Source organism: Epinephelus moara, chromosome 21 (genome assembly GCF_006386435.1).
Source record: "Epinephelus moara isolate mb chromosome 21, YSFRI_EMoa_1.0, whole genome shotgun sequence".
NCBI classification, from domain to species: domain Eukaryota; kingdom Metazoa; phylum Chordata; class Actinopteri; order Perciformes; family Serranidae; genus Epinephelus; species Epinephelus moara.
Window position 1 is genome coordinate 15,363,528 of NC_065526.1, and position 16,157 is coordinate 15,379,684.

The 16,157-nt window shown below is 40.7% G+C and overlaps 1 protein-coding gene across 1 annotated transcript; it reads right to left on the reverse strand.

Moving 5' to 3' along the window:
• Positions 1 to 3,596: 3,596 nt before the first annotated feature.
• Positions 3,597 to 14,075, reverse strand: LOC126408908 (sodium- and chloride-dependent GABA transporter 2-like). The gene is made up of 15 exons (XM_050074697.1): positions 13,942 to 14,075; positions 13,023 to 13,227; positions 12,739 to 12,873; positions 12,487 to 12,627; positions 11,602 to 11,686; positions 11,377 to 11,509; positions 10,774 to 10,908; positions 10,152 to 10,255; positions 9,911 to 10,035; positions 9,658 to 9,770; positions 8,482 to 8,619; positions 8,168 to 8,270; positions 7,871 to 7,971; positions 4,393 to 4,563; positions 3,597 to 4,042 (listed from the first exon to the last, which is right to left on the reverse strand). The coding sequence occupies exons 2-15, from the start codon at positions 13,207 to 13,209 to the stop codon at positions 3,908 to 3,910; spliced, it is 1,806 nt and encodes a 601-aa protein (XP_049930654.1). The 5' UTR covers positions 13,210 to 13,227; positions 13,942 to 14,075; the 3' UTR covers positions 3,597 to 3,907.
• Between the last annotated feature and the right edge of the window lie 2,082 nt (positions 14,076 to 16,157).

The following is a 16,157-nucleotide window of genomic DNA, read 5'->3' on the forward strand; positions in this document are numbered from 1 at the left end:
AATGTTACACCTGGTAAAACACCTGGTATCATCAGTAGTGGGGAGAAAAACTGAGAATGATTCTAAGGCCCCATGACTGACAGGGCCCTAGTATTAGAACATGTGTAATTATTTTTTTCAATAACAGTTATTAACTTGTCATTGTTAACAGAAGACTTCATTTCGAATGTGCAAACTAATACTGACCGTTTCATTTTCTTGTTATTCGCAAAAAAAAGTAAACAATCAGAGAGCCTCTGTATTGGTCCTTCCCCCTGTATTTTTATGAAACAGTTCAGTCCTACTGTAAATCTGGCACGAACGGCACAGGCTAGCAGAGAGAGGAGTGAGGTTTGTCAGTGGAGCTGAGCTTCATGTCTCAGCTTCAAAGAAAAAATCTGGGGAGCAAAAACGAAAAGAAACATAGGAGAGAGCAAAGAAAGGGTGACAGTATGTCACCCAATTCTTCACAAAGGTGGGTCACAGCTGGTAGCGGAAATTATGTTTTCTCCAATGTTAAATAGACTATGTTTGCTCCCCTAACAGTTAATATATTCACAGAAAATTCTGAGTGTTTCCATTCTGCTCCTCTTCAAGCCATCATTTAATCATTACAGACAAACTTTTAGTAAGCTATTCATACTCAGCCAGTCGTCCCTGTCCCTGCCTGGTACCAGGCCAAAGTACAGAGGCCTCGTCCTCAGCAGCCTTGTCTCCCCAAACCTCCCATTATTAATGAACCAGCCCGAGGCCGACTCCCAATTGAGGAAGGAAGTGAGCAGCTATCAAATAACATGTCAGTTCATAGTAACAGAAGTTTTAGTATTTCTGATGTTTTTACCAGTGGTGAAAGAAGTACTCAGATTTTGAGGAAAAAAACACAGTCTAGAAATACTCGCTTACAAGATAAAGTCCTGGATTCACAATGTTACCTAAGTAAAAGTTAAACTGTATTACCAGCAAAATATACTAAAAGTATCAAAAATAAATGGCTCCTTTCAAAGTATCATAACCTAATTTAAAGCTTTGAATAGGCTGATTGGGTCTTGGAGGTGTGGTTACAGTAAATGTGCAAGATTCACAGTTGGGCTCTGATGGTGGGGCCCAATGTGATATCATTTGATGGGGTCCAAAATCCCTGATGGTGCCCCTGCCTGGTATGGGACAAATAGAGGTACCTCTTTAGTGTTATCCCAAACTTGATGATGGCCTTTAGGCACGATGGTGGTCAGGGACACCCTTTTGAGTGTCTACCTCTTGATGTATATTTGTGTATATATATATACGGTTTCTTCTCATTTTTTTCTCCTTTGGGAATGTTGATTATCTCCCCCAGATGAGGAGAGATGATGCCTGGAGGGGGTCATGCATTTGGTCATGTATTTGTGTGCATGCATGTGTGAATGACTGTGTGTATCTTTTTGTCTGCAGTTAATCTCACAAACTACTGGACCAATCAGCCTAATATTTTGTGTGCAGATGTGGTTGGGGTGATTCACAGTTGTTGAAAAACTTGTTTTATTGACTGTTTTATACCGTTATTGAATGCTGACTCCTCACTCCTCTCACGGGCCGGTAGGACACAAGTTTTCTGGGAAACTGGCTCGGCTAACCATCTTTTGCAAGCCACATTTTGGCCTTCATCTTGACTTAAAAAACTGACATCCATAGAAAAGATTGGTCTTATTTTGAACCGGAGCATCTACAGATGAATTCTGTCCCCAATATATGTATAATTTTTTGTTATCTTTGCCACCATCTTGATTGTAAAGGAACCAGGAGGGAAAATTCCATCAGGCACAGTATGCAGTGTTCCAGCTGCCCTGACTTGTGACTCGGCTTGTTCTGTTTTGCCGCATGGCGTCATGCCTAGTATCTATATACAGACTCTACATTCAGTGAATGTAGAGTCTGCAGGCAAACCCCGGAGATCTTGCCTCCGGAAGAAGAACGGAAGAGCCCTGGTTTCCGGTTGTAGGCTGTTTGTAGTCCGCGTGATATTGACCAATCACGTTTGAGCCGGCTGCAGTTGTTGCCAGGTTAAACGGTCCGTGCGGTGAACTAACGAGGAGGAACATAATTGCCGTCACTGCAAACTCTGCATCCATCGCAATGGTTCAGCATATTTACTTATATATAAACGGAAGTCGGAAACGGAAATTTGCCTCCTCTGCCCAAATCAAACCGGAATGCCAAAAAATCGGGGGTCTGCCCCCAGAGGCTGTATTCGGCGTCTGCCAGAAGTCAGACGCCGAATACAGCCGATGGGTTCCGAGAATGCGTCATGCCTAATTTTTAGACTCACAGATTTTGTTATTTTTTCTTGATATTTGTGCTCCTACCATAAGTAATTGAGTAGGCAGTTCATTTTTTGGTCTATTTTAATTGTGTTTATTGTTGTTATTTCCTCCTTTGTTGTGCTGTGGCCCATACACAAAATTAATATTGTTAAAAATCCATTTATGAATGAAATGGATCAAAGAATTATGGCTGTGTTTTAGTCATTAATAATACATTCATCTTCATTATTTTATTGTATCTGTATTTTATATACAGTGCCTCTTAGCAGGAAAATTCGGTCTGCTCTGTGAAACAGGCCATGGCTAAAAAAAACACTTCTTCTGAAACACGCTGCACCTCGTCTTGTCCTCATTTATGAGCCAAACACTCTGTAAATGCCAAAGATTCATTGATAGCATCAGTCACTGAAAGAAGGATAGATTGATCCTGACTTTTTTTATACCAAAATGAGAAATCCACATTTTAGAATGATTAATTCTTACAGAATTTAACAGTAAATGTTTGTATTTATTATTATCAATTATAGCATCAGTGTAAACTATATTGATCAATGCAGTTGATGCAGTATGAAAGCTGAGCAAACCATCTGGATCTCCTATTTATTGATCTCTTGACATCATTGTTATTGTATTAATTAGTAACTGGATCTAGAGGTGAAACATAATACTTTGTGTGTGTGTGTGTGTGTGTGTGTGTGTGTGTGTGTGTGTGTGTGTGTGTGTCTGTGTCTGTGTCTGTGTCTGTGTCTGTGCTACAGGTGAATGTTTGTAAAGTAGATCTTCTGAGAAAATTTCAATGAAATGAAAAGCAAAGTAAGATGATACAGGGCTTTTGGTGTTTCTCAACAAGGAGTACAGTATGTAAGATGCCATATATCGTCACCCTTTGCAGTAACATGGCCTTCGTTTTAACCTTCTAACATTTCTTTAAATTTCTGGGATGTGTCAAAAAAAGTCTGTAACAACTACAGCAAATCAACCCAGGAGCTTGTTTGGTTAGCATGCACCATCTAACAGAATAAACCCACTCATAACCAGAGATCTGTGATGATAATGTACATAATAAGACGAGTCTCCTCACAGATACTGACGAGGCGGGACAGTTACCGTAGTGATTTAATATCTAACATCTAGCCCCCTCTGCTGGACACATTTGAGAACTGTGACTTGGCAGAACAGGTGATTTTCTAAACCTCACTGATTTTGAATGATGTTAAATAAATTGTCAGTTATCTCCCTTTTTGTAATCAACACCTCAAATCTGCAGTTCGAACATGTTAATTTTCACCCACAGTCAACACAAACTTAATACTCCACTGACTTTAATCAGCTGATTTATTCATTAACTTGCCAAAGGTGAAATAAAACACAGATATTTCCATGCAGAGCCTTCATTTTGGCACATACACGTACATACACACTGTAAATATTTACATACATTTGACCACATACAATACAATTAAATAAACTCCCGCAATATGTAATTTAATTGTTTCATTTTAAGCAGCTAATCACTTCAGATTCCTAAAATCTGTCAGAAGTAAAACATTTGTGCATTATATAATATTTAGTCAACCAAATAAAACATGCTGTTATATTAATTTCAGAAAGTCTTTCAAACCTTTGAATTAGAGCTGATTATTTTCAGTCATGTTCAAAGCACACAGTTCATGTTCATTTTGGGAAGGACATGTTTCAACTGTAAGAGTTTTCTCCCGTGATGATCTTGACAGGTCTGCTGGAGTGGTCACCACTTTCAGTCTCTGTGAGGAGAGAAGGAGAGAGCCACCATTAATCAGGGTGTCTGCAAGTCTTTGGAAAGTCTTCAGTTGTCTTAAATTCAATATATACATGTTAGGCCTCAAACATCATAACATAGTCTTAAATTTGAATTTGTGAAGTCTTAATTGTCACAAATGTTTTTTATATAATTTCATGAATCCATCTTTTAATTTCTTTTTGTGAAAATGAGTGAAGTTCTTCTTCATGAAAGTAAACACTTAAATTAACTGTAGATGAAGATTACCTTAAAAAGCATTAGATTTAAGTTTCTGATATTGGTAGATTCCCTGTAAATCCACCATAAAAAGACACCACACCAAAGTCAGAGTACCTGTCTCAGTGTTCCTGGAGTTACAGCCAGACTGTAGAGAAACCACAGTGGTGCCATGATGACTGAAGACAAAGCGAGTAATAGCCCGAGGGCGTGGCCCCACCAGGGGTAGTGGTAGATGTTGTTGTAACTCAGAGGGGTGAATTTGACCAGAGAGAAGATTAATATGCCCTGTGAACAAATATTAGGGTTGGGGAGTAATGGAATACAAGTAACTAAGTTACATATTCAAAATACAAAATGTGAGTTACAGTTACAGGTACAGTGGGTGGTGTACAGCTGCTGTCTTTAGAAATAGATTACTTAAAGGGATTACCTTATTTGCTTTTGTTTTATATCGAACACCAGGGGGCATGTTTCAAGAAAACTAGAGCCCAGGGACCGGACTTTTACCTAAGCTATTATTCTCAATATGTATGTACATTTGATACAATGTGCAGTTCATCACAATCACAGTTTCAAAACGTTTAGTTCGCTACATTGCAAAAGTAGCCCTAATCATAATGAAAAAAACAATAACTTAAATAGGCCTTCTTTTGAAGGATTTATTGTGGCAAAATATCCATTATCTTTGGGATTATTTTTTTCTGGTTTAAATTTTTTTGTAAACATAACCTATATCGTGGTCTGGGTGAATACTCGATTCTGATTGATGGCAGCCTCATCGATCAAATCTGGTACTTGTCCTCCCAAGGCATTGTGTGTTTGGCAATCAAGATGGTTTTTGTGCTCCTGGATTGAGGAATTATGTCTGATCAGAGTAAGATTACTGCCACCTCTTTTGGGAAGATGAACCTCTTCTTGAGGTCCACTTGCGTCTCCCATTCAGAAGCTCGATGCAAAACGGAGGGCGGGTCCCATTCAGAAGCTCGATGCAAAAGAGAGGGCGGGTTCTTGGCAGTTATTCTTTCCTTGTGCACCTTTTCTCTTTCCTTTTGGAAACTGATGACTCTAGGTGATGGTGCCTGGTAAGTGTTGGCTTTGACTCTATGCAGAGTCTATTTGGCAATTACTGTAAGGACCTTGTCGTGCCTCCACCTGTATCGACCTACGCCCAGTGCTTTGGGACATCTAGTCAAGATGTGATTCAGGGTTCAGAGGGTTGCTCCTCACTGCTTGCAGGATGCATCCTCCTCTTTGCCCCAGATCTATAGATTGGTTGGAGTTGGCAGGAGGTTGGCCACAGCAGTGACACCCCAGAGTTCCTTCCAGGACAGCGAGCATGCAAGTGGCTGGTTTTACTGTATCCACTGGCCTTGGGAAGTGAGCTCTATCACTTTTACATGAAAGTCTTCTGCTGCATCTTAGACCCTTCACCCCCTAAGTCCTGCCCTGCCTTTGGCATTGGCCTTTGTAGTCTTGGCATTGTAGTTTCCAAGCCATAGCCATGCTTGACGAACCACCCCAACAACATCCCAATGTTTCCAGTATGCTTCTGCTTCCTTCACTGCTTCCTGAGGCTTCCACTTCCTGCCACACTTCATGGTCTTGTTAGCATGTTTGACTTTCTCATCCTGAGACAACAGCAGTGTACTGACTGCTCTTGCCTTGATGGCTTTGAATCCTTACACCACTGATGAGACTGCTTAGCAGAGCTTGGAGGTCTTGCTGTACAGATTTGCTGAACTGAAAGATGGTGGAACACCTAACCATCTTCAAAAAAAAAATAGATTCTTGTTCTTGAATCATTGGAATCTCAGACCCATGAATATACCCATATGAATAGTTTGTCCATCTATGATCTACTGCTAGTGGTAGATTCAGGTGTGGTTTCTTCCCAAAGACCTCTAGACTTTCTGACTCACCCCCTCTTCTTCTGTTCTGAGCAGGTTGTACAACAATTTTGGCATTACCCTACTGTCTTGCCACATCTAAACTTGTAGTCTTTATAAATTGTCCAGGTCCTTAGCTGTGTAATCCATCCTTAAGTTTATTTTATTATTTTAGTTTATATACTTTTATTAATCCCCCTGAGTGGAAATTCAATGTTTTCACTCTTGCTTGTCAATTACACACAGGTCCGAAAGACACACACATGCACAAACAGGACCTATACATGCACAAAGTGGAGAGATGTCAGAGTGAGGGGGGCTGCCCCGAGCGGTTGGGGGGTTCGGTGCCTTGCTCAAGGGCACCTCGGCAGTGCCCAGGAGGTGAACTGGCCCCTCTCCAGCCACCAGTCCACGCTCCATATTTTGGTCCGGACGGGGACTCAAACAGGCGACCCTCCGGTTCCCAACCCAAGTCCCTATGGACTGAGCTACTTAATGGTAGATTATCAGTGATCATCTCACATCCCATTCACTATTCAACTTGTAACTTCAGGCTGTGGGCGACAGTAATGTTACATATGGCATATAGTTTGTTTGTGAAAATCTTAATACTAATTTGAGGACAGTGACATGGCTGGGTAGCCAGTTAGTCTTGCTGTTAAACATACTGTCAAATTATATTTACTGGCTGTCAACCATATGAAATGTTACTGACTGTGAATCTTGCTAGCGTAACGTTAGCTTTGTGGTTAACAGCTGAACCAGAGGGTTCTATGAGCTGGGCAGGCTAGAAATATCTCCTGTTGCCAAGTCATATCCAGAGTGCGTCCTTTTTACTGGAGTCGCATATAACATTTCCGTTGTGTAAGAACCTTATGGGATGGTAATGATTGTTCCAGGTGTTTAGTAAATCCTGAGGTATTACCAGGGAAACTGAGTCATGCCTTGTGAAAAACATTGGATTTTGATTGCAATATGCATGAAAACAACTAATGTATATTCTTCATGTTTTCTTCTTTGGTAAGTGACCATGGTACAAGCAGGATAATGCCTTTTCAGGTGTTCATAATCAGGAATAAATGGCCTTCATGTCTCCCCGTTGGCAATTAATTCCTGATAATGGACCCCGCAGGAGGCTTTATCCTTTACTTATCAATGGGCCAGTCTGGCTTGACTGGTGGGCTGGAATTGGCATATGGGCCACCGGTTGAATCGCCCTGATGTTCAGTCTACATTAATTTTCTTTCATCTTTAAAGGTAGGGTCTAGAGGATTTTCCAGTTGCTGTTTGTAAACACACATTCAAATTTGGCCCCTCCTATCAGGCTCAACTCTCCCGGGTGTACGGAGCCCGGAGGTACGGAAGAAGGCTTCACAGAAGAGGTTCAGGCAAGGCTCGCACTGGTGCACGCTCGGACACACTCGGGCACGGCACCTGCACTCTCTCATTGGCTGGGGAAATCTCAGCCCAGAAGCAGTCCGAGCTCACAAAAACATCAAAATACAGTTAAAGGGCAGGAGCTCTGCAAACAGAGTCACCACCACACGAGTAGAAGCCCATAGGTGATGATTAAGCAGGATTTCATTTGTACATGTCTATATTTTGTTTTGTTTGAAAATCCTCCAGATCCTACCTTTAAGAGTGTAATTCACATCATAGTAACTTTGTTAGGCTTAGAGTGACAATGATTCATTGTATTTACTTACTGAACATGCACATGGAGTGATGTACCTCCAACAATATTTCATATAGGGCATGGGGCGGTAGCCAATCATGTCTGTAATCTTATTGTAGAAGCGATCAGCACCTTGGAGACAGACAGTCATGTTATTATCAGGTCATTTAATAAAATGTTATCATGATGAAATATAAGTGAAAACAACCGAATCAGCATGTAGCTCATGTAAAACTGATGTGGAGCTGGACATAGGTGCGTTAATCCCTGGCTGGTGAAATGCTTGTTTAGTGCTGGTTGACTGGATGAGATGTTAAATATAGCTCACCATATACCCATCCTATACAAATGGACTCCAGCATGGCAAAAAGTATCAATGGGATTCCACTGCAGCCGTAGTAGTCAAAAACCTGAAACACATAAAGTCCTCCCTGCAGACAGAGAGGAAACAGAGGGAGAGATAAGGAGGACATTTTTGAAACAGTGGCTCTTATCTGCTCAGTTGTATCTACAGCAGAAAACAATATTTTGCCTGCATTTCTAACTGGTAACCCAAACATGCTGTTAAACAAAAATACAGACGGACAGACATAAATAGTGGTTATTTTCTTTAAATCACAAAGAAACAAAAAAGACACATACATCAGTGACCATACAGAGACCAATGACAAAGCATAATCCACAGACGACCAGCAGAAGCAGTTTAGGTCGATGGCCAGTCAGAAAGAAGGATGGATACATGTCTGATATGGATGTGTTTATGGCTGCCAGATAAACAAACTGTGGGTAAAACAAACAAACAAACAAACAAAAACAACAACAATGCTTTTTAATGAAGAACAGCATAGATTAAATGGGAAGTTCACACGAAAATCAAAAATACATATTTTACCTCTTACCTGTAGTGCTAGTTATCAAGCTAGAGGTTCTTTGTGTGAGTCTCCGAGTGTTGGAGATATTGTCTGTTTCGAGATGTCTGTCTATATTTAGAGATGTCTCTCAAATATAATGGAACTAGATGGCACTCTGCTTTTGGTGACCAAATAGCCAATTTACATACATTTGGAAAAACTCAACAGCAATGTCTCTTTACAGAAATCATGACCTGGTTACTCAAGATAATCCACAGACCTTGTTGTGAGCAGTTTCATGTAGGAACTATTTTCTTTCTAATTAAACTACAGCTGCCAACTGAATCACCATGCAGTAGGAAGTGTGCATCTACTGCTAGTGCAGTACACACGAAGCACCACTGAGCTAGCTAATGTTACAGCTAGGCCGAGGATGACGCCATTAATGTTTACATCTCACACTGTCAAGAGCACGAGCCTCTTGTTTATGAGTTGATGTGTGCTTATAGTACTTCTGGGCAGTGATACGGTTGGGTATAGCGTAGTTGCGTAGAAAGAAAATAGTTCCTACATGAAATGGCTCACACCATGGTTCCACGACAATTGACAGAAGGCAGACATCTTTACAGTCCATATCGCCGACATTTGGCAACTCACCCTAAATAATCTAGATTGATAAATGGCACTACGGGTAAGCGTCAATGCTCCACATTAACACTGAATCAAATGAGTCCCTACAATGTCAAAGGTACACTAGCTGTACTAATTTCATTCAGCTGTTCTACTCAGCATTTAGATGCTTTTAGGACATTGTTTTTTCTTCACTGAGCATTGATTTTATATGCCGGTGGTTTCGTATCGCACCCTTTTCTAATCATTGTGGTGACTAATCAGTTGGCTCCAAGAGGAAGCCAAGCTTATCAGGTTTTGTTTCTTGTTTTCTTCCAGTTTGTTAGAAACATCCCACCTCAGTATCCAGTCCGAGGAAGATAATCATAATGAAGAAGAGGGTAGCCCAAACATGGGGTAAAGGCATCATGGCTACTGCCCGAGGATAGGCAATAAAAGCCAGGCCGGGACCTGCAAAGCAAATGCCAAAAATATTTTAGGTAATGATTAACATAGTAATGTACACCTTAGTCTCAGGCCATGTGTGGCATTACAAGCAACTTCATACCTGATTCAGCAGGCCATGTGTGGCATTACAAGCAACTTCATACCTGATTCAGCCACTGCTGAGACTTCCACACCCAACTCATAAGACATGAAGCCGAGGACAGAGAAAATTGCAAAGCCAGCAAAAAAGCTGGTTGCACTGTTCAACAGGCACAGGGCAATTGCATCTCTGTAATGTAATGTACATTGAATCATATGAAAACAACATACTGTGGTATACAGAGAGGACAAATATATTTATTCCATTATATTATATTTTTAGCATTATATATTTAAATTCTTTACTTGTAGCAGTTGTTGTTGTATTTGTTGTAGCTTCCCATAGATACCAAACAGCCTGTGCAGACAGCGTAGGAGTATAATATCTGGCTCCCAGCATCCATCCATACCTTTGAACAATGAAAATATATTCAGTTTATAGTTGTCTTTTGTTTTTGTCTGTCACTAGCAGGGGTACAGTTCGCTCTGTTGGTCAGTCCATTGGTCCTCAAAAGTTTTAATTTTTTCTAAAAAATATTTAGCTGTGACCAACAAAACTCGGTTGGATGGTTGATCGGTACTCAAAAATTTCCCCACCATTTGGCGGCCACAGTTTTTTCCCTGAAAGGCTGAAATTTGGGAAGGAGGTCAACAGTGAGTGTTTGAAGGTGTGTGTTTGTGTTCAGGCCAATTGACTAATAGGGGGTGGAGTCAATGAGTGTAGCCTATCCCAAATAGGTGCATAACTTCCAAATAGATTTACAGCAGGGGATTCGGAGCAGTGACCAGAGGTTTAGAAATGTCTTCCCATGTATTGTCCTACCCCAGTAACAAACATATATTCTACTCCATTGCATCTGTTATGGAGAGCCAGTAGTGATGTAGAAACCATAAAGGAGAGAACTCATCACCCACATGTGTGCCTCACCTGAGGATCAGCCAGACGTGTTGGGTCAGGAGAGAGGTAAAATCGAATACCATCAATGGCTCCTGGCAGTGTCACACCACGGATCAGCAAAGCAGTCATCATAGCATAAGGAAATGTTGCTGTGATGTAGACGACCTGAAAGAGGAGTAAGGATATAAATACGTGAGGTGGACAAAATAAAAATGCACTAAAAAAAAACTAAACATACATCTATTGTTGTAGCTAGTAATTCGGTCTGTGGGGACCTGGCTTGGGAACCAAAGGGTTGCTCGATCAAGTCCCTAAACAGTCAAAGTATGGAGTGTGGACTGGCAGCTGGAGATGTGCCAGTTCTATGTGGCACTGCTGAGGTGCCCTTTAGCAAGGCACCGAAACCCCACAATGCTCCAGGGGTGCCGTACTACAGCTGACCTTGCGCTACCCCTCTTGTTTTATGCATGTGTGAGGTGTATGACTAAAAGAAGTCTACAAGATGAGATACATTTCAAGTGCCAATTGTCTGATTGTGTGAATTGACAAAGAAAATTCAATTCAGATTTAGTTAATGTCAAACAGGAGCTGATTAAGTCCCTCAGTATTGTCAGACATTGTTTGGGAGCTCACCTTTCCCGAGGACTTGACACCTTTCCAAACACAGAAGTAACAAATAATCCAGCTGAGCAGAAGACATCCAGCCAGGTCCCAGTGGATACTTCCCATCTCTTCAATACCTTGAGACAAACCCAGCACTCTCCTCCTGAACACAACATACTCTATGTTTAGGAACATCTTCCTTTCTGAGTCGATTAATGAATTACTGTATCAAGTAGAGTATTTGTGAGCACATACTGCCAGAATTCCTCAGCTGAAGAAGTTGCATTCTGAGAAATGTCGTCATCTGATGATTTATTTTGTCGATTATCGATACAGCCCTCTGGTGGTGAAAAACAGTAAAAATAACAGGTTAGAGTGGAAAGTTGTAGTTTGTGAATTTTAAATCTTGATGTTTAAAATATATTAGTCACCTTACTGTCAGCTCCAAGAAATGCTATCAACTCTTTCTCGTATCCCTACTATTCTTTTATTAGATTTCTTTCCTCTTTTGTTCAAAATACTCCTCCATGGAGAAGGAGATGCCGACAAATGTACAAACACATCATTCATGAAGCCGTCACACTTTCGGTAGTCACCACAATATTACCAACATAAGTGGCTCAAAAATACTTGGCAGGCTACACAGTGAATCAGATGCTAAAGGATGTGACAGTTTATAATAACCACCACTGTTTATAGTAAATAAATCCCATGAGAGAACAAAATTCACAGAAAGCTTCAGTTGATCTCTCTATACTGAAGATGTAAAACCTTTTAAAATGGGACACAAATGTGTAGTTGAATGTGTAAGAACAACAACTTAATTTCTTAAATTGCAGTTTACTGTAGTTTGTAGCAAATGTCACTCAAACAGAAGTACAAAATGCATTTGTCAGGGACTATTTTCAGCTGTGGATTGATTCGCAGTGTACACAAGAATTTTCAACAGTGTGTGTCTGTGTGTGTGTGTTGTGTTGTGTTGTGTTTGTGGTGGAATCGATTTTTTTTTTTTTTTTGGTAATTTGGAATATGGAATTTGTAACACAAAAATATACAATTTCCTCATGATTATCCTTAAACTCTGAAAAAGTAAGCATTTAACATATTAATAATATCATAGAGTTGATTGTTTATGTGCACCTGTGTTCCAGGTGTTGTTGCAGCTGGCCCAGGGGAGTACAGTGTGGAAGGAGGAGAAGAGGTAGAGGAAGGCCCAGGCCAGGATGACGATGTAATACATCTCAGTGTATAGCATGAGCAAGATACTGCCGTAGCCTAAACCTGAGGACAGAACACTATAAACCTTATCTGTAAAATAACTGATCAGTGCACACATTTGATATAAATCTGTTATATTCAATGGTATTGAATTTTTACTTGAGCTAGAAGTACCTTCAAAGACGGGACATATTTTCCTCCAACATGTGATTCCACCCTGCCTAGTTAACTGTCCCACAGATAACTCCAGGAAGAAGATAGGCATTCCACAGGCGAACAGGAACAAAATATAAGGAACCAGGAAAGCTCCTGAAGAGAAAAATTATATGCAAACAAACATAAACTGGACCATTGAGCCCTGTCAATGATTGCAGTGGGCCTAGTTGTAATTTATAATGTGATCTTGTCTTCCTCTCTATTTTCTCCATATTTTTTCTTTGTGTGGGTGAGACTTTTACCTCCTCCATTTTTGAAGCACAGATATGGAAATCTCCAAACATTGCCCAGACCAATGATTTCTCCAATTACTGCCAAAATGAACTCTTTCTTGTTGGCCCACTGGTCTCTCTCATCAGACTTTGGGGGATGATTTAGATCATTGTTATCTTTCATCTCTGTCTTTTCTGGATTACTCTCTGGCTCCATTTGGCAAGGTCAGTTGAGCTGAAATGTTACATTAAAGCAGTGACAGTGTGTATTAAAAGCAGTTGTGGAAAATGATGAAGTACACTGACTCAAGTAATGTACTTAAGTATAAATTTGGTAAATTTAGTCACTAGTTACTTTGCAGAATTAGATTATCAACACAAAAATCCATCCATCTAGCCAGCAGGGGCAGCAGGTTAAGGTAGTCCATACGTCCCTTTCCGCAGCAGCGCTTTCCAGCTCGTCCTGGGGGATCCAAAGGCATTCCCAGGCCAGATAAGTTTTATAAACACAGCAGACAGTTCTGGTTCTATCCCAGTTGGACGTGTCCTGGAAAACTCTTACCAGGAGGCTGCCAGGAGGCCTTCTTACCAGATGCCCAGACTACCTCAACTGGCCCCTTAGAATGCAAAGGAGCAGTGGCTCTACTCTGAGGTCCCTCCAGATGTCTGAGCTGCTCACCCTGTCTCTAAGGCTGAGCCTACCCAACCTACAGAGGAAACTCATTTCGGCCACTTGTCTCCGCAATGTCATTCTTACGGTCACTACCCAAAGTTCATGACTGTAGGTAAGCCTTGGAACATGTATGGACTAATAAATCAAGAGCTTTGCCTTTCGGCTAAGCTCCCTCTTTACCAGCACAGTCTGGTGGAACACCTGCATCACTGCTGATGCTACAGCAAATCGTCTGTCCATCTTACACATTTTTACACTTTCTTTTTTTACACTCACTCATGAACAAGACCCCCAGATACTTGAACTCCTTCACTTGGGGCAGTTCCTCACTTCAAACCCAGAGGGGGCAATCCAACGTTTTCTGGCATAAAACTATGTCCTCAGACATGAAAGGTACTGACTTTCATTCCGATCAAACTGGATGGCTTCCGCCTCAGTGGGTGCCAGAGGTCACCATCTGAGGAAGCCAATAGGACCACATCATCTGCAAAGAGCAGAGAAGCAATTCTTAGATAATGAATATTATAAACTGAATTGGTGACAAGGAATTACCCTGGTGGAGGCCAACATCCCCTTAAAACATGACTGACTTTGTGCCGAGTGTACGGACAGAGCTCTTGTTGTGGATTTATTTGTTGCCCTCAAACCAAAAAATAGTCTGTGGTGTTGGTCAAAATTCAGTAAAACTTGCTTCCAATAAAATCAAAGAAAGTTCAGAACACTCTGAAGAAAAACCAGGAGGCTGATCAGAATGCAATGCAATCCAATGCAAGAAGGTATATTCTTTCTTCTTTTCTTTCAAAGATGACATCCAAATAAACCCATGTGAGTTGGTGGTCCAGACCAAGAACTGAGCCCAAAAGGCTCGAGCACTGACCTTTATACCTAGTCTCTCTCTCTCTCTCTCTCTCTCTCTCTCTCTCTCTCTCTCTCTCTCTCTCTCTCACTCACTCACTTTCCTAAGTTTTGTAACCAATCATATATGTAGAATTACCCTTATTTTTTATAAGTCATACACGTCACAACATCACTTTTACGTCACTTGAACCCTGAAAGACCTCTAAAACCACTTAAAACCGGTTGGGGGGGGGGGGGGCTTCATTCTTGAAAGTATCAACCTCAGCACTTTACATCTTCCTTTCTGATCAACACTCACTTTGGTCAAGTCCACAAAAGACATGTTTTTACTGGATGGGCAAACTCCCCCATGATTCCTCCAGCAGCCTTGCAAGTGTAAAAAGCCAGTCCACTGTTCCACCTCCAGCACATAAACTGCATTGCTTCTCATGAATCTGAGGTTCGACAGTTGGTAGGCGCTTCCTTTGCAGCACCCTGAAATAGACTTTTCTGGGGAGGTTGAGCAGTGTGATACCTCGATAATTGTCTGCCACTCCACAGGCACTGTCCCCAATCTCCATGTGACACTGAAAAGGCGTTTTATGCACCTCAACCATCTGCAACGTTAAAGTTGTGCTTATTATGAATACATCAATAATTACAATCCAGTTATAAGATATATATTATCCTGAAATGGGTCATTCTTTGTAAGTGAGTACCATTCCTTTTGGTATTAATACATTTGTACTTCTACTCAAGTAAAAATTTTAATGCTGGACTTTTATCCTTTTTTCTACACTTACTTCAGTAAAAGGTCTGGGTACATTTTCCACCACTGGATCCTCTTTAAACCTCAACAAAAACACACATAAAAAAAAAGTAAAAAGTATAATTGATTTTGAAGGGCAAATGTCAAAATATAAAGCATGTCAGTATGCTCAGCACATTTTAAGATGAATAAAAGAAGAACTGCCTGAGAAGGGCCCTTGAAGGAATAAGACTGCTTAGGCCTGCGCACAGTATAGGAAAAAGATCTGTTGCCAAACCTCTTTAGCTTTTAGTCTATAACCATGGAGATTTATGTTTAACTCAGCACTGAACATTTCCACTCATGGATGGTTTATATATTGACTATAGAGAGCTGAGGCTTTGCCGGTTTTATTATTACTCTGTTGGTAAAACTTTGTTAACATTTTGTAGAACACTCCACACAGATCAAGTTACTGAACAGGCTGTGCTGCCGCCATATAAGATGGCATTACCTAAAGTCACTGGGCGTCAATCACCAACTGTTCTTAAGAAAATAATTATTTTTAAAACCCATTTATGCAGTTTTCACGAAGACTCTTAGCTGAGCAAATCTGGAAAGAAGCACCAAAATTTGACTGAGTGTACCTCTTGGGTCATTCTTTTGAAAAATCCCATTACCCACATAAATTTTAAAATGTCTTTTATGACAGAACTTCATTTTCTGGGCCAATTTCAATGATTCTGGTGTCAAATTATAGTATTATTAAAGTTTCTTGTGTAAATAAATACTTACCACTTCTCCCATGTACTTCTCTCCATCACAGCCAGATAGAAATGATGGGTGCTTCGTGAATTTATGGTCACATGACAACAAATTGCACAGTAGCAGAGAAGCCGCAGAGACC

What these genes read in the sequence shown, in the direction of transcription:
- LOC126408908 (XM_050074697.1), bottom strand. Translation starts at nt 13,209, where the DNA reads ATGGAGCCAGAGAGTAATCCAGAAAAGACAGAGATGAAAGATAACAAT. An exon ending in TACAACAACAACTGCTACAA is followed by an intron (nt 10,036 to 10,151) that starts GTAAAGAATTTA and finishes ATTACATTACAG; the next exon opens with AGATGCAATTGCCCTGTGCC. An exon ending in TCCTCGGACTGGATACTGAG is followed by an intron (nt 8,620 to 9,657) that starts GTGGGATGTTTC and finishes TTTTACCCACAG; the next exon opens with TTTGTTTATCTGGCAGCCAT.